This window comes from Bombina bombina, chromosome 6 (genome assembly GCF_027579735.1).
Source record: "Bombina bombina isolate aBomBom1 chromosome 6, aBomBom1.pri, whole genome shotgun sequence".
Classification (NCBI taxonomy): Eukaryota; Metazoa; Chordata; class Amphibia; order Anura; family Bombinatoridae; genus Bombina; species Bombina bombina.
The window spans coordinates 647,861,435-647,884,656 of NC_069504.1; the positions used below are offsets into that span (position 1 = coordinate 647,861,435).

The following is a 23,222-nucleotide window of genomic DNA, read 5'->3' on the forward strand; positions in this document are numbered from 1 at the left end:
GACTGCTATTTATTGTCTGTGGGTCAGAAAAGTACTTAGAGGAAGTAGGTTCCTCTCTATCCTCTCTCTCATGTGTTACCGTCACTGGTTTTAAATTTTGCTTGTTATTTTTTTTATAAAAATTCTGAGCTTTTTTATAACCTCTTTTTGGTTGACCATTAACATATCTCTGATCATCCCTGTCTTCATTTGAAGTTTTATCATTATGCACATGTTCAGGGTAATAATTATAATTATAATTATTGGACTCCTTCCTGCACCAGTTGTGAGAGTTTACCCTAGGGCCCTGAGAATGATGGAAACCATCATTCTTTGATTTATTATTCTGGTAATACCTAGGTTGTTGGGTTGGAGCCTTTATAAAGCTTCTTTTTCTATTTGGATATTCGGTTCTTATAGGAGTGTTTGTGCTTTTTGTCTTTAAAAAAACCTCTTCCATATCATTCACCCCTTCTATATTTAATTATTGTTCTGTTTCCTGGTTGTTGTCTTCTAGAAACTCTATATAGTCTCTCTTAAATTTTTTATTTTTTCTATATTCAATTTCTTTTTCATAATTTTGTACTCTTTGTTTCGTTTCTTTATTGATTTCATCATACAAAACATCTTCCCTGAATGGTTCTAATTCACCTCTAATTTTGTTGATCTCTTCCACTATTTTAGTCAGTTTCATGTCCCTGTATCTGATTAGAATATCTATAAATTTATTTGAGCAGTCAGTTAGGACTTGCTCCCATTCCAAATGATATTCTACATCAGCTAAATCAAAAATGGCTGTTTTGGACATACGCAACCCCTTAGGTATTAAATTCTTTTTAGTATATTTTTTTAAAATTCTTTTATCATAATAATGATTAATTTGTAATTTACTCAACTTTTCCAATTTATGAAATAGTTCCCTGGGATCCACAGTTTCTACACTTAGATCCTCTTCTTCGTCGGAAATAGAGTCATTTCTTTTGGTATTGAAATAATCCCCATAATAAAAATTAGTCATTTTGTTAGTTTATAAAGTGCTGCTGTTCTTATTGAGATAAAGAATAACAAATAAGGCAAAGAAAAACGTGTATGAGAAAGAGTAAACTCTTCCTCCAAAACACAGAACTGCGCTCTAAATAAACCTCTTGGTGGCAAAATTCTTAAAATTATATTCCACAGCTATGTGTGCTTAATGTGTTCCCAATATTTGGAGAACATAAAAAAATGAGAATTCGAATGTTATAAATTCATAAAGACATGCAACAGTGTTTAAAATTTAAAACTTTATCTAACAAAGTAAATATTTTGAAAAAAGGATAAACTTGTTTGATCCCACGCAGTGGTGCAGATCAATTGTAGGTGTCGGCTGCTGTATCTTAATAATCCTCCGGAATCTCACGGAGTAAGGTAGAAATCTGCAGACAAATGGAAAAGAAAGCGCACAAGGGCACCTACATAGTGCAAATCAATTTAATCAAGCCATAAAACAAATGTGTTTTAAAACAATTCCCCCGTAGAAATTTTGGGGCCCCTGACTTAACCATTGATCAGGGCCCCCCCCCCCCCCTCTCCTTTGACATGTGCAATTTTGGACCAAGTGACTAAAACGTATATGCACTTTATTCTTAAGTGTCTATTTAAACTTGGAAATGTTGTAAAGGTAGTAACATACACTGAAACACACACACATACACACACTCACACATAAGGATTCACATATAAGCACTCTAGCAAACACGCAAAGAAACTCAGACACCCAAACAGACACTTAGCACTTGTTTACATTGACCTGACAAGTAATGAGGTAAACTACAGTTTTGTAAAAAAAGGAGATTTAGAGAACAAAATATGGAGTTCTGATTATCTTTTTGTAAAGGAAGATGACAATTAAATGATGACAATAGCATGCAGTGGCTGAAAGGAAGTGCCCTGAACTGCCTAAACAATAATTTAAAGGTTAAATGGTAGATTGGTGACTTCCGGAAAGGTCTCATTAGTCTCAAAGTCTGTAGAAAGATGTGAATAATCAGTAGTAAGGTCAAAATGTCCTAAAAAGGTACAGACAATGGACACACACACAAACTCAAACTTGCACATACACCCAAGGAAACACCAACAGAGACAGCCTCAGAAAACACACAAAGACATACACACACACAGAGACACCCACAGAAAACACATAAAGACATACATACACACCCTCACTGAGACAGCCACAGAAAACACACAAAGACATACACACACCCTCACAGAGACACCCACAGAAAATACACACCCTCACAGAGACATCCACAGAAAACACAGACATACATACACACACACACACACACACACACACCCTCACAGAGACATCCACAGAAAACACAGACACACCCACCCACCCTCACAGAGGCATCCAGAGAAAATACACAAAGACAAACACACGCCCACCCTTACAGAGACACCCATAGAAAAAGCTCAAAGACATATGCACACACCCTCACAGACATCCAACAGAAAATGCACAAAGACATACACACCCACCCTCACAGAGATACCAACAGAAAAAAAATACATACACACTCATAGAGACACAAACCAAAGCACAAATACATAAACACATACACCCACAGAAACACTCACAGGTGGAAACATTTATGCACCTTGCATCCCCTAAATCAACAGTGTGTGACATGCATGATAAAAAAAAATGCAGAAATTAAGAGATCACTTTTTAAAGAATCATTTGTAAATGTGCAAACAAAAATAATTCTGTGAATTCAAAATTGTACATTAATGATCTGAGTAGATGGCTAGATGAAGAAAAGTACTTTTAAAAGGTTGACATATGTTTGTTTGATATTTTCCCCATTTTCCCCAACCAAGAGCACCACTTCAAATATAGTGTACAAATGTTCCCATCTGTCAGCTGTACTTGTTGATTTTGAAAATGCTGTACTCTATATGGTCTTGGTGGAACCATAAGCTATGGTACTCATAACATTAGATCTGGTTAAATGCAGGATTTAAGCTTGTTGGTATGCATTTCAAAATTAAGTCAGCTGTAGAGTAAACTGAACAGTTTTAAGTTGACCTGTCTCATTTCCAACACTGAGCAATCTTAGTCTGAGAGTATAACATGTTATGCAGATATAAAAATCTTAGATAAAATGCCTCCTTGTATCTGGAAAGTCCTTGCATAAAGGGGCAGTAAATTGGAATGTAATATATATCATTTGTGTATTGAGGAGGAAACATTTCTGCATGGTTTTAAATATAGAATTTCTACAGCATTGTCAAATAATCATAAATACACTGCTGCTAAAAAAAATGTGTTTTTATGGACCCCTGGCCCCACCATACAACTACTACCACACTGAAGTTACAATCTTAGGCCTAGATTTAGAGTTGGGCGGTAGCCGTCAAAACCAGCGTTAGAGGCTCCTAACGCTGGTTTTGGGCTACCGCCGGTATTTAGAGTCAGTCAGGAAAGGGTCTAACGCTCACTTTCCAGCCGCGACTTTTCCATACCGCAGATCCCCTTACGTCAATTGTGTATCCTATCTTTTCAATGGGATCTTTCTAACGCCGGTATTTAGAGTCTTGGCTGGAGTGAGATTTAGAACTCTAACGACAAAACTCCAGCCGCAGAAAAAAGTCAGTAGTTAAGAGCTTTCTGGGCTAACGCCGGTTCATAAAGCTCTTAACTACTGTGGTCTAAAGTACACTAACACCCATAAATTACCTATGTACCCCTAAACCGAGGCCCCCCCACATCGCCGCCACTCGATTAAATTTTTTAACCCCTAATCTGCCGCTCCGTATACCGCCGCCATCTACGTTATCCCTATGAACCCCTAATCTGCTGCCCGTAACACCGCCGACCCCTATATTATATTTATTAACCCCTAATCTGCCGCCCCCGCTATTGCTGACCCCTGCATATTATTATTAACCCCTAATCTGCCGACCGCACATCGCCGCCAGCTACGTTATCCCTATGTACCCCTAATCTGCTGCCCCTAACACCGCCGACACCTACATAATATTTATTAACCCCTAATCTGCCCCCCTCAACGTCCCCTCCACCTGCCTACACTTATTAACCCTTAATCTGCCAACCGGACTGCGCCGCTATTATAATAAAGTTATTAAGCCCTAATCCGCCTCACTCCCGCCTCTATAACCCTATAATAAATAGTATTAACACCTAATCTGCCCTCCCTAACATCGCCGACACCTAACTTCAAGTATTAACCCCTAGTCTGCCGATCGGAGCTCACCGCTACTCTAATAAATAAAAACCCCTAAAGCTAATTCTAACCCTAACCCTAACACCCCCCTAAGTTAAATATAATTTTATTCTAACAAAATAAATTAACTCTTATTAAATAACTTATTCCTATTTAAAGCTAAATACTTACCTGTAAAATAAACCCTAATATAGCTACAATATAAATTATAATTATATTGTAGCTATTTTAGGATTAATATTTATTTTACAGGCAACTTTGTATTTATTTTAACCAGGTAGAATAGCTATTAAATAGTTAAGAACTATTTAATAGTTACCTAGTTAAAATAATTACAAAATTACCTGTAAAATAAATCCTAACCTAAGTTACAATTAAACCTAACACTACACTATCAATAAATTAATTAAATAAAATACCTACAATTATCTACAATTAAACCTAACACTACACTATCAATAAATAAATTAAATACAATTCCTACAAATAAATACAATTAAATAAACTAACTAAAGTACAAAAAATAAAAAAGAATTAAGTTACAAAAAATAAAAAAAATATTTACAAACATTAGAAATAAATTACAACAATTTTAAACTAATTACACCTACTCTATGCCCCCTAATAAAATAACAAAGCCCCCCAAAATAAAAAAAATTCCCTACCCTATTCTAAATTACAAAAGTTCAAAGCTCTTTTACCTTACCAGCCCTTAAAAGGGCCCTTTGCGGGGCATGCCCCAAAGAATTCAGCTCTTTTGCCTGTAAAAAAAAAAACATACAATACCCCCCCCTCAACATTACAACCCACCACCCACATACCCCTAATCTAACCCAAACCCCCCTTAAATAAACCTAACACTAAGCCCCTGAAGATCTTCCTACCTTGTCTTCACCTCGCCGGGTTCACCGATCGGTCCAGAAGAGGGTCCGAAGTCTTGATCCAAGCCCAAGCGGGGGGCTGAAGAGTGACGTCCATCCTCGGGCTGAAGTCTGGATCCAAGCGGCGGCTGAAGAAATCCATCATCGGGATGAAGTCGGAAGTCCATCATCGGGATGAAGTCTTCTATCAGCCTATCAGTGCAGACGTAGGAAGTGTTTCCCCATAGGAAACAATGGGGCTGCGTTAGGAGCTGAACGCGGCTTTTTTGCAGGTGTTAGGTTTTTTTTCAGCTCAAACAGCCCCATTGTTTTCTATGGGGGAATCGTGCACGAGCACGTTTTTGAAGCTGGCCGCGTCCGTAAGCACCGCTGGTATCGAGAGTTGCAGTGGCGTTAAATTATGCTCTACGCTCCCTTTTTGGAGCCTAACGCACTGAAAACCCAGCCATTCTGTGAACTCTAAATACCAGCGGTATTTAAAAGGTGCGGCCAGAAAAAAGTACGCGTAGCTAACGCACCCCTTTGGCCGCAAAACTCTAAATCTAGGCGTTAAATTGCACAAAGAAATAAAAAACATTTGCTAAGTAATTCCTACCTCCTCTGCAAATGAAAGTGATCAGCCGTCTAACTCAGGCACACACTCTACAAACAAAGTGCCAAGTCTGTCTCACACTGTGCATAATGCTTTAGTGCACACTCAGAAATCCTCTCAAATACTAATAGTTTACTCCTTGTAATAACATTTCCCATACTCAATTAGCACTCTGCTGTAGTACCCACTGGCGGCTGCCAAAATGGGGCCCCCCTAGCCCATTGGGCCCCTGACAGGAGTCACCCCTGTCACCCCCTGATGGCGGCCCTGTGTATATATATATATATATATATACATGTGTACATAATATGTATTTATATGTATATATATGAATTTACAGACATAAATACACATAAATACTTATGTACACATATCTAGACATATATATAAGTGCATTGGAGAACTTTGCCGTTAAATAGATGAAAACAGGTTAAAGCATATTTATGCAATATTCATTTTTAATAAAGGTTTTAACTATGTATTTACTGTAAATATTTAATGTTCCAATATTCTGCACATAGCAGAATATGTTCTTTGTATTTATAAATAGATATTCCTATATATATCTGTATATATCTATAACTATATATAATCATCTTTATATTATTATTCATTATTTATAAAGCACCAACAGGTAGAATTGAGGGCCCTGTACTGTGGGAACTTACAATCTAGATGGGTAGGAGGATGGGAAACAGTAGGTGGGGACTGCAAAGGTGGGAATGATGTTAGTGAGGAGATAGATGAGGGCAACTGTTAAGTTCATTTGTTACTGAGTCGGGTGATAAGCTTCCCTGAACAAAAAGGTCTTTAGGAGAAGTTTAAAGGAGGAGAGGTTAGGGGCAAGTCTGACAGCTCGAGGAAGTGCGTTCCAGAGGGATGGTGCTGCACAAGAGAAGTCCTGTAGTCTAGCATGAGAGGAGGTGATGGTAGAGGACGCAAGAAGCAGGTCATTGTTGGATCTTAGAGTGCGGGCTGGAGTATATTTGTTGATGAGTGAGGACAGGTAGGGTGGGGCAGCATTGGTGAGGGATTTGTAGGTCAGGGTGAGAAATTTGAATTTAACTCTGCTGTGAATGGGGAACCAGTGAATGGACTCACAGAGAGGTGCAGCAGATACAGAGCATCGGGAGAGGTGGATTAGCCTAGAAGAGACATTTAGGGTGGATTGAAGGGGTGAGAGGCGGGAGAGAGGGAGGCCAGTTTTTAGCAGAAAGGAGATCGTTAGTAACCTTGGTGAGGGCAGTCTCAGGTGAGTGTTGGGGATGGAAGCCAAATTGCAGGGGGGGTCGAGCAATGAGTTGGAGGACAGGAAGTGGGTTAAGCGATCAAAAACTTGTTTTTCAAGGATTTTTGAAGCTAGCGGGAGCAGTGATATGGGGCGGTAGTTTGCAGGAGAGTTAGGGTCAAGGGAGGGTTTTTGAGGATGGGGTGACCTTTGCATGTTTGAAGGAGGCAGGGAATGACTCAGTAGAAAGGGATAGGTTGAATATTTGAGCAAGAGCTGGAGTGAGGGCGGAGGCAGAGAAGGTATAAGATGTGAAGGAATAGAGTCAAGTGGGCAGGTAGTGAGGTGTGAGGAAGACAATAAGGAACCCACTTCACTCTCAGTGGTTGAGATGGGGGTGCAAAGGGTGGCAGAGGGGGTGACTGGGAGTGAGGTTGGGAGATTGCAGGCTTGTGTTGGGATGTTTCTCTATATATAGATATAAATATATATTGTACCAAAATACCATCAGATATATGTAGAAATATGTATTTATGAATAAATATAACATATTCTGTTATTTGAAAAACATTGTAATTTGAAATATTCATATTTTCATGTTGGGTTAGCGCAAATGAGAATATGCAATCGGGTTTGCCCGAAAGTAAAGTGATATTTTTTTCCCTTGCTTTTTTTCTCCATTGACTTCTATGGGGGAATTTGTGAATGTGCATGCAATATTTTAACTTCGGCTTTTTGCGCTTGTCGGGTTAATGCAAGAGCAAAGAGTTTTACTTTAAACTTGTAATATGAGCGCAAGCGTTAACATCGGCGTCTCTGGTAATCTGGTAGTGTGGTTTATGCTGGTGAGTGTTCCTCTTTCCTATGAGACTAATACTGCCCCTTTAATATAGCAAATTGATACATGATTTTGTTTTATAAAAAGTGAATCTCACTTTTTTGTTTGCCAGGGAAACACCAGCAATTACAATGTTTAAAGAGATTTAGATTATCTTGCAATTTGAAATGTTTTGCTCGGTTTTTCTTACTAAAAATCATTATTGAAATCTGTAACAGACCAAACAAGTGCTTACCTTAATAGGTATTCAAAAGATTGCATCTGAGCCACCATCAGAACCTTACAGTGTTCACAAAGCATAATGTAAACCTTGCTGGTGTACTACGCCCCTTAAAGGAAAGTATAAATAATACATTATTAATTCATTAATATTAATGATGATATAGCATTACATGCCAACTGTACAAATTACAACTGTATAACTTTCCAATGCATTCAGTAAAGTACAATGTTTTCAGCCAATAGTGTAAAATAGTTACCTCATATGGCACACTGATGGGATATAATCAATGCATATGTTATAACATGTGAAGACCTGGAAACTTGTAGACTCACTGGGCAATTGCTGGATATCTCAGGAGTCAGACAGTACAGTGATGCCAAAAAAAAATAATTGTCCATGGTCATGTGATCACTGTGACAGCCAGTCCCAGTAATCACATGTCAAAAATAACAAGCCATTGGCTTGTCTTGACCCCTCCCCTTATCTCTCTGTGAACATGTATGGCAAAAAAAAAATACTTTTCTTTTTAATAAAGTATATTTATATATTTTTAAATAGATTTTATTGTAATAAAGTTTATTTTGTTATTTTATTTTAATAAAGTATTTTGATTTTTTGTGTATTTTTTTAGCCTTATATTTTATTTTCTGCCCTTGGCAATAAAAGGGGTTAAACATAAAGGCCTAGATTACAAGTGGAGCGCTAATTTATCACACCTTCAAACGGGCAAATTCGGCCGTTTTACGGGCGCGCGATTAGTAACTAAGTGGCTGGTTATTGCTAGCACAAGCTTGCGGTAGCAATTAGCACTCAAAAAATTAACATACCTCTGGTTAATTTTTTTAAAGTGCCCTAATTAGCCCCAAATTAAAGTATAATTTAGTTTTTTATTTAAAAGAAAAGTAGTTTTTGGGAGCTAAAGTTTTGCACAACCAACACAGTTATATAAATATATGTTTTACCTCTGTGATTACCTTGTATCTAAGCCTCTGCAGACTGCCCCCTTATTTCAGTACTTTTGACAGACTTGCATTTTAGCCAAACAGTGCTGACTCCTAGGTAACTCCACATGCATGAGCACAATGTTATCTATATGGCACACATGAACTAAAGCCCTCTAATTGTGAAAAAAATATCAAAATGTATTTAGATAAGAGGCAGCCTTCAAGGGTCAGAAATTAGCATATGAGCCTACCTACCTAGGTTTAGCTTCAATTAAGAATATTAAGAGAAGAAAGCAAAATGGATGATGAAATGAAACTGGAAAGTTGTTTACAATTACATGCCCTATCTGAATCATAGAAGTTTATTTTTGACTAGACTGTCCCTTTAAAAGTATAGTCTAGTCAAAATTAAACTTTCGTGATTCAGATAGAGAATGCAATTTTATGCAACATTCTCATTTACTCCTATTATCAATTTTTCTTTGTTCTCTTGGTATCTTTATTTGAATAGGTTGGAATTTAAGCTTAGGAGACGGACCATTTTTGGTTTAGAACCCTGGTTAGCACTTGCTAATTGGTGGCTACATTTAGCCACCAATCAGCAGGCGCTACCCAGGTTCTAAACAAAAAATGGCCGGTTCCTAAGATTACAGTTTTGCTTTTTCAAATAAAGATACTAATAGAACAAAGAAAAATTGGTAATAGGAGTAAATTAGAAAATTGTTTAAAATTGCATTCTCTAACTGGATAATACATGTTTAATTTTGACTTTAGTGTCCCTTTAAGGCAGAGCTTTCCAAACGTTTCATGTTGGTGACACACCTTTCAGTTCTACATCATTTCGCGACACAGTAATTCAGTTGTACCAGCAAACAGGAGGTTAAACTAACTTGTTTTAATTGATACGGACACATACATAAATTATATAATAACAAAATGCATTTACAAGTAACAGTATGTAAGTGTGCAAGAATTAAAAAAAAGTTTAACACCAATACCTACTTACTAATTTAATGGGATGTATAAGGTTGATGGGATGAACACGGTTTCTGAATATTTTGTGGAGTATTAGATAAAGACACTCGCATTTTATCATCAAGCATTTTTAAGCTTCCACTTCCTATCTATATATCAAGAGCAGGAGCAGTAATGCACTACTGGGAGCTAGCTGCAAAAAAAAACCACGTTGACCTCTGATTTAAGCTCAGCGTTTAAGCTGCTGCCCTTAGAATTTTAAATTAAAAAACAAAGTGTGCTGAAGTAGGGACACACCTACACACTGCCACCGACACACTAATGTGTCACGACACACAGTTTGGAAAGCACTGCTTTAAGGGGTTAAAGAGAGGTTGCAGGGTTAGGGTTCGATTATGAGGTTTTCTGCGGGCATGTGGCTGGCAAAAGCGTTGCAGGACCAGGGGTCTAATTGTTTTACCCTTTATGTCTTAAAGGGACAGTAATGTCAAAATTAAACCAAATTGATTGGATAGAACATTACATTTTAAACAACTTTACAATGTACTTTTATTATCAATTTTGCTCTCTTGCTATCTTTTGTTAAAGACTAATCTTAGGGGAGATCTGGATTGTGCACGTGTATTTAGCAGTATCACCCTACCGATATTTACTATTTAAAAAAAGATACCAAGAGAACAAAGCAAAGTTGATATTAGAAGTAAATTGGAAAGTTGTTTAACATTGCATGCTCTATCTGAATCATGAACATTTTATTTTAACTTTACTGTCCCTTTAATGTTACATTTTGTCAGGGTAAGCTCATTCTAAAAGTTCAAAGATGTGAAAATATCATATCAGAACATGTGCAGTTTCAGGGCATAGAAAGAAGATAATATATGACCTTGTACAATAGCTTTCATGGTGATGCAGCCTAGGTTGCATACTATACTTACAAATGTAAACATGTACATGATGTTTAAAGGGACATGAAACCCAGAATTTTTCTTTCATGATTCATATAGAGAATACAAATTTAAACAACGTTCCAATTTACTTCTATTATCTAATTTGCTTCATTCTTTAGATATCCTGTGTTGAAGAAATAACAATGCCCATGGGTGAGCCAATCACACGAGGCACCTATGTGCAGCCGCCAATCAGCAGCTACTGAGCCTATTTAGATATGCTTTTCAAAAAAGGATATAAAGTGAATGAAGCAAATTAGATAATAGAAATAAATTGGAGATATGTTCCCAAAAAAATAGGAGCTTAATACATGTTCTCCTCATAGGGTTATGGCAAATATTTTAGGAACATTACTATTTTTTTTTTTGTTAAATAATGCGTCCTTTTTTTCTCTCTCTTTTATTTTATAGGACCTTTTGAAAGATTTTTTGGAAAAAAGGGAAAAAGGAGAACTTCTTATACAAAAAACAAGCAGTCTGAAAAAAAATGTTTTGCAAAAGGTAGGTGCACAAGTATTATTTTAATTCTGCCAGATTCAAATCTAACAACATTTTTACTTTGGAAATGTTCAGCTCAAATAAAATTTAAGTAGAGTTTCAAATACAACTGTCATATATAGTATCCATATGTTAGTGAACTTATTTTTATTAATACTTCATTATAAAGAATGACCTTCACTACAGGGAGTGCAGAATTATTAGGCAAGTTGTATTTTTGAGGATTAATTTTATTATTGAACAACAACCATGTTCTCAATGAACCCAAAAAACTCATTAATATCAAAGCTGAATATTTTTGGAAGTAGTTTTTAGTTTGTTTTTAGTTTTAGCTATTTTAGGGGGATATCTGTGTGTGCAGGTGACTATTACTGTGCATAATTATTAGGCAACTTAACAAAAAACAAATATATACCCATTTCAATTATTTATTTTTACCAGTGAAACCAATATAACATCTCAACATTCACAATCACAAATATACATTTCTGACATTCAAAAACAAAACAAAAACAAATCAGTGACCAATATAGCCACCTTTCTTTGCAAGGACACTCAAAAGCCTGCCATCCATGGATTCTGTCAGTGTTTTGATCTGTTCACCATCAACATTGCGTGCAGCAGCAACCACAGCCTCCCAGACACTGTTCAGAGAGGTGTACTGTTTTCCCTCCTTGTAAATCTCACATTTGATGATGGACCACAGGTTCTCAATGGGGTTCAGATCAGGTGAACAAGGAGGCCATGTCATTAGATTTTCTTCTTTTATACCCTTTCTTGCCAGCCACGCTGTGGAGTACTTGGACGCGTGTGATGGAGCATTGTCCTGCATGAAAATCATGTTTTTCTTGAAGGATGCAGACTTCTTCCTGTACCACTGCTTGAAGAAGGTGTCTTCCAGAAACTGGCAGTAGGACTGGGAGTTGAGCTTGACTCCATCCTCAACCCGAAAAGGCCCCACAAGCTCATCTTTGATGATACCAGCCCAAACCAGTACTCCACCTCCACCTTGCTGGTGTCTGAGTCGGACTGGAGCTCTCTGCCCTTTACCAATCCAGCCACGGGCCCATCCATCTGGCCCCTCAAGACTCACTCTCATTTCATCAGTCCATAAAACCTTAGAAAAATCAGTCTTGAGATATTTCTTGGCCCAGTCTTGACGTTTCAGCTTGTGTGTCTTGTTCAGTGGTGGTCGTCTTTCAGCCTTTCTTACCTTGGCCATGTCTCTGAGTATTGCACACCTTGTGCTTTTGGGCACTCCAGTGATGTTGCAGCTCTGAAATATGGCCAAACTGGTGGCAAGTGGCATCTTGGCAGCTGCACGCTTGACTTTTCTCAGTTCATGGGCAGTTATTTTGCGCCTTGGTTTTTCCACACGCTTCTTGCGACCCTGTTGACTATTTTGAATGAAACGCTTGATTGTTCGATGATCACGCTTCAGAAGCTTTGCAATTTTAAGAGTGCTGCATCCCTCTGCAAGATATCTCACTATTTTTGACTTTTCTGAGCCTGTCAAGTCCTTCTTTTGACCCATTTTGCCAAAGGAAAGGAAGTTGCCTAATAATTATGCACACCTGATATAGGGTGTTGATGTCATTAGACCACACCCCTTCTCATTACAGAGATGCACATCACCTAATATGCTTAATTGGTAGTAGGCTTTCGAGCCTATACAGCTTGGAGTAAGACAACATGCATAAAGAGGATGATGTGGTCAAAATACTAATTTGCCTAATAATTCTGCACTCCCTGTATAACAACATACTCCTTTTTAGCTTCACTGAGGCATCATTTTGCAGTTCTATGGTAGACAATAAAGAAACTTAACCTGATTCTTAAATTGAGTTTGTACACTCCCCCCCCCCCCCAGTTTATTCTTTAGATTATAACCACAAAGGAGCATACCCCATAGTATTAGACTTCCTGATTGCAAACTAACCTTAGTTATGGGTCAAATGCCAGATTGGATGACATTGTCCATATGAGTAAAAGTGATGTTTACAAGTTCATGTGTTCTAATGAGCAAATGTACATCTAATTAAAGGTATATGAAACCCACATTTCTTTCATGTAATTGGCAAGAGTCCATGAGCTAGTGACATATGGGATATACAATCCTACCAGGAGGGGCAAAGTTTCCCAAACCTCAAAATGCCTATAAATACACCCCTCACCACACCCACAATTCAGTTTAACGAATAGCCAAGCAGTGGGGTGATAAAGAAAGGAGTAGAAAGCATCAACAAAGGAAATTTGGAAATAATTGTGCTTAATACAAAAAATCATAACCACCATAAAAAGGGTGGGCCTCATGGACTCTTGCCAATATGAAAGAAATGAATTTATCAGGTAAGTTCTTACATAAATTATGTTTTCTTTCATTTAATTGGCAAGAGTCCATGAGCTAGTGACATATGGGATATCAATACCCAAGATGTGGAGTTATCCACTCAAGAGTCACTAGAGAGGGAGGGACTAAAATAAAAACAGCCATATACCGCTGAAAAAATTAATCCACAACCCAAAAAAATAAGTTTATTTTCATTTTTGAAAGAAAAAAACTTAAATCAAAAGCAGAAGAATCAAACTGAAACAGCTGCCTGAAGAACTTTTCTACCAAAAACTGCTTTTGAAGAAGCAAATACATAAAAACGGTAGAATTTAGTAAATGTATGCAAAGAAGACCAAGTAGCTGCTTTGCAAATCTGACCAACTGAAGCTTCATTCTTAAAAGCCCACGAAGTAGAGACTGATCTAGTAGAATGAGCTATAATTCTCTGAGGCGGGGCTTGACCCGACTCCAAATAAGCTTGATGAATCAAAAAGCTTTAACCAAGAGGCCAAGGAAATAGCAGAGGCCTTCTGACCTTTCCTAGGACCAGAAAATAAATAGACTAGAAGTCTTCCTGAAATCTTTAGTAGCTTCAACATAATATTTCAAAGTTCTCACCACATCCAAAGAATGTAAGGATCTTTCCAAAGGATTCTTAGGATTAGGACACAAGGAAGGGACAACAATTTCTCTACTAATGTTGTTAGAATTCACAACCTTAGGAAAAATTCAAATGAAATCCGCAAAACCGCCTTAACCTGCTGAAAAATCAGAAAGGAGATTCACAAGAAAGAGCAGATAGCTCAGAAACTCTTCTAGCAGAAGAGATAGCCAAAAGGAACAACACTTTCCAAGAAAGTATTTTAAAGTCCAAAGAATGCATAGGCTCAAATGGAGTAGCCTGTAAAGCCTTCAGAACCAAATTAAGACTCCAAGGAGGAGAAATTGATTTAATGACAGGCTTAATATGAACTAAAGCCTGTACAAAACAGTGTATATCAGGAAGTATAGCAATCTTTCTGTGAAATAAAACAGAAAGAGCGGAGATTTGTCCTTTCAAGGAACTTGCAGACAAAACCTTATCCAAACCAGATAGATAAATAAATAAAGATACCAAGAGAATGAAGAACATTTGATAATAGGACTAAATTAGAAAGTTGCTTAAAAATGCATTCATTGAATCATGAAAGAAAAAAACATAATTTATGTAAGAACTTACCTGATAAATTAATTTATTTCATATTGGCAAGAGTCCATGAGCTAGTGACATATGGGATATACAATCCTACCAGTGGGGGCAAAGTTTCCCAAACCTCAAAATGCCTATAAATACACCCCTCACCACACCCACAATTCAGTTTTACAAACTTTGCCTCCTATGGAGGTGGTGAAGTAAGTTTGTGCTAAGATTTCTACGTTGATATGCGCTTTTCAGGATTGTTGAAGCACGATTCCTCTCAGAGTACAGCGAATGTCAGAGGGACGTGAAGGGAGTATCACTTATTGAATATGATGATTTTCCTAACGGGGGTCTTTTTCATAAGTTCTCTGTTATCGGTCGTAGAGATTCATCTCCTACCTCCCTTTTCAGATCGACGATATACTCTCAATTTACCATTACCTCTACTAATAACTGTTTTAGTACTGGTTTGGCTATCTGCTATATGTGGATGGGTGTCTTTTGATAAGTATGTTTTTTATTTCTTAAGACACCTCAGCTATGTTTTGGCACTTTATGCATTTATATAAAGTTCTAAATATATGTATTGTACTTATATTTGCCATGAGTCAGGTTCATGTATTTCCTTCTGCAGACTGTCAGTTTCATATTTGGGGAATATAAACATCTTTTAAAAATGAAATTTATTTCTTATCTGAGGTTTAGTCTTTTTTTCAATTGACTACTTCTTACAAATTGCGGGCGGTATTAGGCCCGTGGGTGCGACAAATGCTTAACTTTATTGCGTCATTTTTGGCGCGAAATTTTTTTTGGCGCGAAAGAGTACGTCTATGACGCAAGTTCGTCATTTCCGGCGTCATACTTGACGCCGAGACCTTTCACACGGTTGCGTCATTAGTGACGCGAGTGTGTCATTTCCGATTATTTTTTGGCGCCAAAAAAGTTTAGTTACGTTGTGCGTCATACTTGGCGCCAAACTTTTTCATTATTTCAATACCCCTTTGATGTTTGCCTCTTGATTTTTTCTCTATCAGAGGGCTATGCTATTTGCATTTTTTTCCCATTCCTGAAACTGTCATATAAGGAAATAGATAATTTTGCTTTATATGTTGTTTTTTTCTCTTACATTTTGCAAGATGTCTCGCTTTGATCCTGCCTCAGAAGCTTCTGCTGGAACATTACTGTCTGGCATCGGTTCTACCAAAGCTAAGTGCATTAGTTATTAAATTGTAGAAATTATATCGCCGAATATAATTTGTAATAGTTGTTTTAATAAACTTTTACATGCAGATAATGTGTCCATCAGTAATAGTACATTGCCAGTTGCAGTTCCTTCAACTTCTTATGTGCATAATATACCTGTAAATTTTTAAGAATTTATTTCTGATTCTATTTTGAAGGCTTTCTCTGCATTTCCACCTTCAAATAAATGTAATAGGTCTTTTTAAAACTTCTCATTTAGTTGATGAAATTTCAAATGACCAACAATATGATAATTTATCCTCTTCTAATAAGGATCTATCTGATTCAGAAGATCCTCCTCAGACATTGACACTGACAAATCTACTTATTTATTTAAAATTGAGTATATGAAGTGTTAATTACTTTGGATATTGAGGTATCCAGTCCTCTTGACGTTCAGTCTAATAAACGTTTTAATGCTGTTTTTTAAAACCTCCTGTGGTTTCTCCAGGGTTTTTTCCTATTCCTGAGGCTATTTCTGATATGATTTCTAAGGAATGGAATAAGCCAGGTACTTCTTTTATTCCTTCTTCAAGGTTTAAAAATTGTATCCTTTGCCAGCAAAATCTATAGAGTTTTGGGAAAAGATCCCCAAAGTTGATGGGGCTATTTCTACTCTTGCTAAACGTACCACTATTCCTATAGAAGATAGTACTTCCTTTAAGGATCCTTTAGATAGGAAGCTTGAATCTTATCTAAGGAAGGCCTATTTATATTCAGGTCATCTTCTCAGACCTGCAATTTCTTTGGCTGATGTTGCGGCTGCATCAACTTTCTGGTTGGAGAATTTAGCGCAACTTAGATTCTGACATATCTAGCATTATTCGCTTACTGCAACATGCTAATCATTTTATTTGTGATGTTAGATCCATGTCTTTAGCTATATTAGCTAGAAGAGCTTTGTGGCTTAAATCTTGGAATGCTGATATGACATCTAAATCTAGATTACTATCTCTTTCTTTCCAAGGTAATACTTTATTTGGTTCTCAGTTGGATTCTATTATTTCAACTGTTACTGGGGGAAAGGGAGTTTTTTCTGCCTCAGGATAAAAAACCTAAGGGTAAATCTAAGGCTTCTAACTGTTTTTCGTTCCTTTCGTTAGAATAAGGAACAAAAACTCAATCCTCCCCCCAAGGAATCTGCCTCTGATTGGAAGCCTTCCTCAAATTGGAATAAATCCAAGCCTTTTAGGAAACCAAAGTCAGCCCCTAAGTCTGCATGAAGGTGTGGTCCTCATTCCAGCTCAGCTGGTAGGGGGCAGATTAAGGTTTTTCAAGGATATTTGGATAAATTCTGTTCAAAATTAATATCCTTAAATCCCAATGTACGACACTCTCTGACATGGTGGATAGATCACCATTGTTTATTTAAAGGGGCTTCTTTTGTTCGGCCAACCTGGACTGTGATCACAACAGATGCGAGTCTTTCAGGTTGGGGAGTTGTTTGAGGATCTCTGACAGCACAAGGGGTTTGGAAATTTCAAGAGGCGAGATTTCCAATAAATATTTTAGAACTCTGTGCAATTCTCAGAGCTCTTCAGTTTTGGCCTCTGTTAAGAGAGAACCGTTCATTTGTTTTTCAGACAGACATTTTCACAACAGTGGCATATGTCAATCATCGGGGTGGGACTCACAGTCCCCAAGCTATGAAAGAAGTATCTTGAATACTTGTTTGGGCGGAATCCAGCTCCTGTCTAATCTCTGCGGTGCATATCCCAGGTGTAGTCAATTGGGAAGCGGATTATCTCAGCCGCCAGACTTTACATCCAGGGGAGTGGTCTCTCCATCCAGTTGTTTTTTCTCAGATTGTTCAGATATGGGGTCTTCCAGAGTTAGATCTCATGGCCTCTCATCTAAACAAGATCTATCCAGGTCCAGGGATGTTCAGGCGGAAGCAGTGGATGCGCTGATACTTCCTTGGTGTTATCATCCTGCTTATATCTTCCCGCCTCTAGTTTTCCTTTCAAGAGTGATTTCCAAGATCATCATGGAACAATCATTTGTGTTGCTGCTAGCGCCAGCATGGCCACTCAGGTTTTGGTATGCGGATCTGGTTTGGATATCCAGTTGCCCGCTTTGGCCACTTCCGTTACGGCCAGACCTATTATCTCAAGGTCTGATTTTCCATCAGGATCTCAAATCATTAAATTTGAAGGTATGGAAATTGAACGCTTAGTACTAAGTCATAGAGGTTTCTCTGACTCAGTGATTAATACTATGTTACAAGCTCGTAAATCAGTCTCTAGGAAGATTTATTATAGAGTTTGGAAGACTTACATTTCATGGTGTTCTTCTCATAAATTCTCCTGGCATTCTTTTAGAATTCCTAGAATTTTACAGTTTCTTCAGGATGGTTTGGATAAGGTTTTGTCTGCAAGTTCCTTGAAAGGACAAATCTCCGCTCTTTCTGTTTTATTTCACAGAAAGATTGCTATACTTCCTGATATACACTGTTTTGTACAGGCTTTAGTTCATATTAAGCCTGTCATTAAATCAATTTCTCCTCCTTGGAGTCTTAATTTGGTTCTGAAGGCTTTACAGGCTACTCCATTTGAGCCTATGCATTCTTTGGACTTTAAAATACTTTCTTGGAAAGTGTTGTTCCTTTTGGCTATCTCTTCTGCTAGAAGAGTTTCTGAGCTATCTGCTCTTTCTTGTGAATCTCCTTTCTGATTTTTCATCAGGTTAAGGCGGTTTTGCGGACTTCATTTGAATTCTAACAACATTAGTAGAGAAATTGTTGTCCCTTCCTTGTGTCCTAATCCTAAGAATCCTTTGGAAAGATCCTTACATTCTTTGGATGTGGTGAGAACTTTGAAATATTATGTTGAAGCTACTAAAGATTTCAGGAAGACTTCTAGTCTATTTATTTTCTGGTCCTAGGAAAGGTCAGAAGGCCTCTGCTATTTCCTTGGCCTCTTGGTTAAAGCTTTTTGATTCATCAAGCTTATTTGGAGTCGGGTCAAGCCCCGCCTCAGAGAATTATAGCTCATTCTACTAGATCAGTCTCTACTTCGTGGGCTTTTAAGAATGAAGCTTCAGTTGATCAGATTTGCAAAGCAGCTACTTGGTCTTCTTTGCATACATTTACTAAATTCTACCGTTTTTATGTATTTGCTTCTTCGAAAGCAGTTTTTGGTAGAAAAGTTCTTCAGGCAGCTGTTTCAGTTTGATTCTTCTGCTTTTGATTTAAGTTTTTTTCTTTCAAAAATGAAAATAAACTTATTTTTTTGGGTTGTGGATTAATTTTTTCAGCGGTATATGGCTGTTTTTATTTTAGTCCCTCCCTCTCTAGTGACTCTTGAGTGGATAACTCCACATCTTGGGTATTGATATCCCATATGTCACTAGCTCATGGGCTCTTGCCAATTACATGAAAGAAAACATAATTTATGTAAGAACTTACCTGATAAATTCATTTCTTTCATATTGGCAAGAGTCCATGAGGCCCACCCTTTTTATGGTGGTTATGATTTTTTGTATTAAGCACAATTATTTCCAAATTTCCTTTGTTGATGCTTTCTACTCCTTTCTTTATCACCCCACTGCTTGGCTATTCGTTAAACTGAATTGTGGGTGTGGTGAGGGGTGTATTTATAGGCATTTTGAGGTTTGGGAAACTTTGCCCCTCCTGGTAGGATTGTATATCCCATATGTCACTAGCTCATGGACTCTTGCCAATATGAAATAAATGAATTTATCAGGTAAGTTCTTACATAAATTATGTTTTTTTTTCTTTCATGATTCAATGAATGCATTTTTAAGCAACTTTCTAATTTAGTCCTATTATTAAATGTTCTTCATTCTCTTGGTATCTTTATTTATTTATCTAAATCTAGTCACCAATCATCAAGTGCTACCCAGGGCTCCTAAGCTTACATTCCTGTTTTTAAAATAAAGATACCAAGAGATTGATAATAGGAGTAAATTAGAAATTTGCTTAAAATTGCATGCTCTATCTGAATCATGAAAGAAAAAATGTGGGTTTCATATCCCTTTAAGCACGAGTCTGGTATACTTGCCTCTTGTGTGATAGAATATACTTTCCCCAGAAAATAGATGTCCATGGGCTAATGGCAGACACAGAACTGAACCCAGAATGATAGCAGTGTGTATTTGACTTTGTACAGCCACAGATCAAAACAGAGTGCATTTTCATTGGGGCCAAACGCACAATGGAAAGTATCAACACAACACAGATAACTTCTCAAACAGCAGAAAAGTATCAGTGTCACTCAAGCCAAGTAAATAAATATAATCCTAATTAAAAATAGTTCTGTTTTTGAAAACAACAATCTTGAAATATTAGACATCAGAACACAGCTCATTCAAACATTTCTAAATATAATATTCATAAAATTAACTGTCAAGCAAGAAAGGAGGGTGCCAAATATAGAATGTTATGCCAATACACATAATGAAAAGCGATTGAACCCGGAGAAGTATCAATAAAAACGTCTTTTATTCTGATAACTTAAAACTTGTACCAAAACAGGACGGTGGTAGGATGGTGTGTCTGTCAGGTCTGCTGACGCATTTTGGCTGTCATGCGGTTGTTATAGCGTGATTACTGATAGATACACCAGTACATCTAAAAGGTGGTTAAAACACAATGAACATTATCCCACCATACTTAATTAGAGCTTAAAGGGAAAGTTCACCCAAAAACTTTCTCCCCTTTAAATTATTCCCAATGATCCTTTTTACCTGCTAGAGTGTATTAAATTGGTTGCAAGTAGCTCCTTTACTTCTATTTCAGCATTTGTAATAGCTGATTTAGCTTGTGGTTTCCCAACCTATACTGAAAGTTTTGATACTGGAGTATATGCTATTGACAAGTTTAAGTAAACACAGCCAGCAGAAGAAGTTACTCTCAGTGGGATGCAGGATAGTTAAGTAATAAAATGATAATTTTCCATTGTTCTCTCTATGGGGCCCATTTATCAAAGGGCTTGCGGACCTGATCCGACACTGCGGATCAGGTCCGCAAGACCTCGCTAAATGCGGAGAGCAATACGCTCTCCACATTTAACATTGCACCAGCAGCTCACAAGAGCTGCTGGTGCAACGCCGCCCCCTGCTGACTCGCGGCCAATCGGCCGCCAGCAGGGAGCTGTCAATCAACCCGATCGTATTCGATCGGGTTGATTTCCGGCGGTTCCTGTCCGCCTGCTCAGAGCAGGCGGACAGGGTTATGAAGCAGCGGTCTTTAGACCGCTGCTTCATAACTTGTGTTTCTGGCGAGTCTGAAGACTCGCCAGAAACACGGCCCTTCAAGCTCCATACGGAGCTTGATAAATGGGCCTGTGAGTATTGAGCTTTGGTGTTCCAGACAATTATAAGATAAGGAAGCAAGTGTGTGTACACAAAGTGATAACATAATGAGATCTGATATTACCTTAAGTTCAACCCATTGTAATAGGCTGTGGTTTCAAATCACAAAACCAGCTACTTCATATACACAAATAAACCTGAAAATGCAATTTCTCAAATATTTTATACTCTGCGGGTGGTATAACAAGTCATTGCCAATACATTAATGGAAAAACAATTTTACAGTGTACTGTCCCTTTAAAGCTATAGTTACATGTTTAATCTCAGTTCTCCTATAAACTCAAGTGTAGAACAAGGGATATGTAATTAATATAAATTACAATTAATACAAATGTCACAATACACATATGCAAAGCAAAATAACTAGAGGGACAGGACAACGTGGACATTGAAAGTAAGATGTGTACGAATACTTCTTATGGGTGTAATTCCCAACTAGCTTGATGTTAGTACGCTGGGCATTAATTAGCTAAAACATTTAAAAAATAAATATAATTTAGAATTTTACAAACTATATATATATATATATATATATATATATATATATATATATATATATTTATATATAAATAACAACTGACAATGTGCCAATCATACCAAGCAAAAAGTAATGGATTCATATATATGCATATTTTAACCACTATAGGAGCTATACATATAACATATTCAACCCTTCTAGAAAAAGTGTATTCAAATGAAAAATCCAAAAGTTATGTCTCTGACTTAAACAGGTAAACTTTTTATATTGCATTTAAATCTTAATCTGCTCAATAAGGATCAGATTCACTGCAAATTACAGGTTTTATGGTTGATAAAACACTAAAGGAAAACCAACTCTGAATGAACTGCCTATATAGATATCCAAATACATAGGCAAATATTAATTAGCAGATATAGGACTGCTTAAAACCCACTGCTAGCAACAACAACAATATTTGTAGTCTTTAAATGAGATTTTTAGTGATGCATAAACTCACTCACTGACCAGTTTCAAGCTGCGTTCTGGGCTAGTGTTCGAACTCTCCAAAACATAATTCTTTGCTATTGTGGTTGATATATTGATTTGTTTTACAGGTAGAGCTCTCCGTTTCCAAGGATGGGATTCTTCACTTTGGGGATGTGGTGATGTTACTTAATCCTGAGAATGCAGAAGACACTCTTAGTAACACATCCCCTGTGTATGGGAATTACACCTTGTCTGCTAATCCATGTGAAAATGCATTGCACGCCAAGACTCACCTGGATGCGCCGTGTGGAGTCAGCGCCAGCCCTAATGTGAAACCGTGTGCCCGGAATGCTTTTGTCATTACAAGGTACGTTTCATTACCACAATATACTTCTAGATTTATATTTAATAATTTGTACCTTTTATTGTCAACACATTTTTTCTTAATTGAAAGCTTCTAGGGCAAATACTGCAATTTAAATGCATCAAAAGTGTTTATGACCATAGTAATATCTTTATTATTTTGCACATGTATTTTAATAATATTACATAGTTATCGTGATTTATACATTGCTCATCTAATATAATATATGCCTTGCTTTTAAACATATTTATTTACATAACATTATTTCTTTCAGATAGGTGGCGCGAGTCCACAACCCGTTACATATGGGATATACATTCTTACCACTAAGAGGAGGCAAAGTTTCCCAAACCCCAAGAGGCCTATAAAACCCCTCCCACCTCACACATACCTTAGTTTTTACTTTGCCTCAGTTAGAGGTGGTTGACGCATGAAGATGTGCAGGATTTCTTCAGCGAGAGAGACTTTTCAGATAGTTTTACCTCAT

At 37.3% G+C, this 23,222-nt stretch overlaps 1 protein-coding gene and 1 long non-coding RNA gene across 3 annotated transcripts in view; one reads left to right on the forward strand and one right to left on the reverse strand.

Annotated features, from left to right (window-relative positions):
• LOC128663377 (uncharacterized) overlaps positions 1-8,299 on the reverse strand; it is a 64,215-nt gene extending 55,916 nt beyond the window's left edge. Inside the window, exons 1-2 of the long non-coding RNA XR_008402859.1 lie at positions 8,230-8,299; positions 7,986-8,079 (exon numbers count right to left, since the gene is read on the reverse strand). This is a non-coding gene — a long non-coding RNA (uncharacterized LOC128663377). The remainder of the gene's footprint in view (positions 1-7,985; positions 8,080-8,229) is intronic.
• The window catches only part of CFAP161 (cilia and flagella associated protein 161), a 146,309-nt gene that overhangs the window by 115,267 nt on the left and 7,820 nt on the right, over positions 1-23,222 (forward strand). For both annotated transcript variants that reach the window (XM_053717682.1, XM_053717681.1), the window contains exons 2-3: positions 11,251-11,340; positions 22,500-22,738. In XM_053717682.1, coding sequence (XP_053573657.1) covers positions 11,251-11,340; positions 22,500-22,738 — 329 coding nt within the window. The remainder of the gene's footprint in view (positions 1-11,250; positions 11,341-22,499; positions 22,739-23,222) is intronic.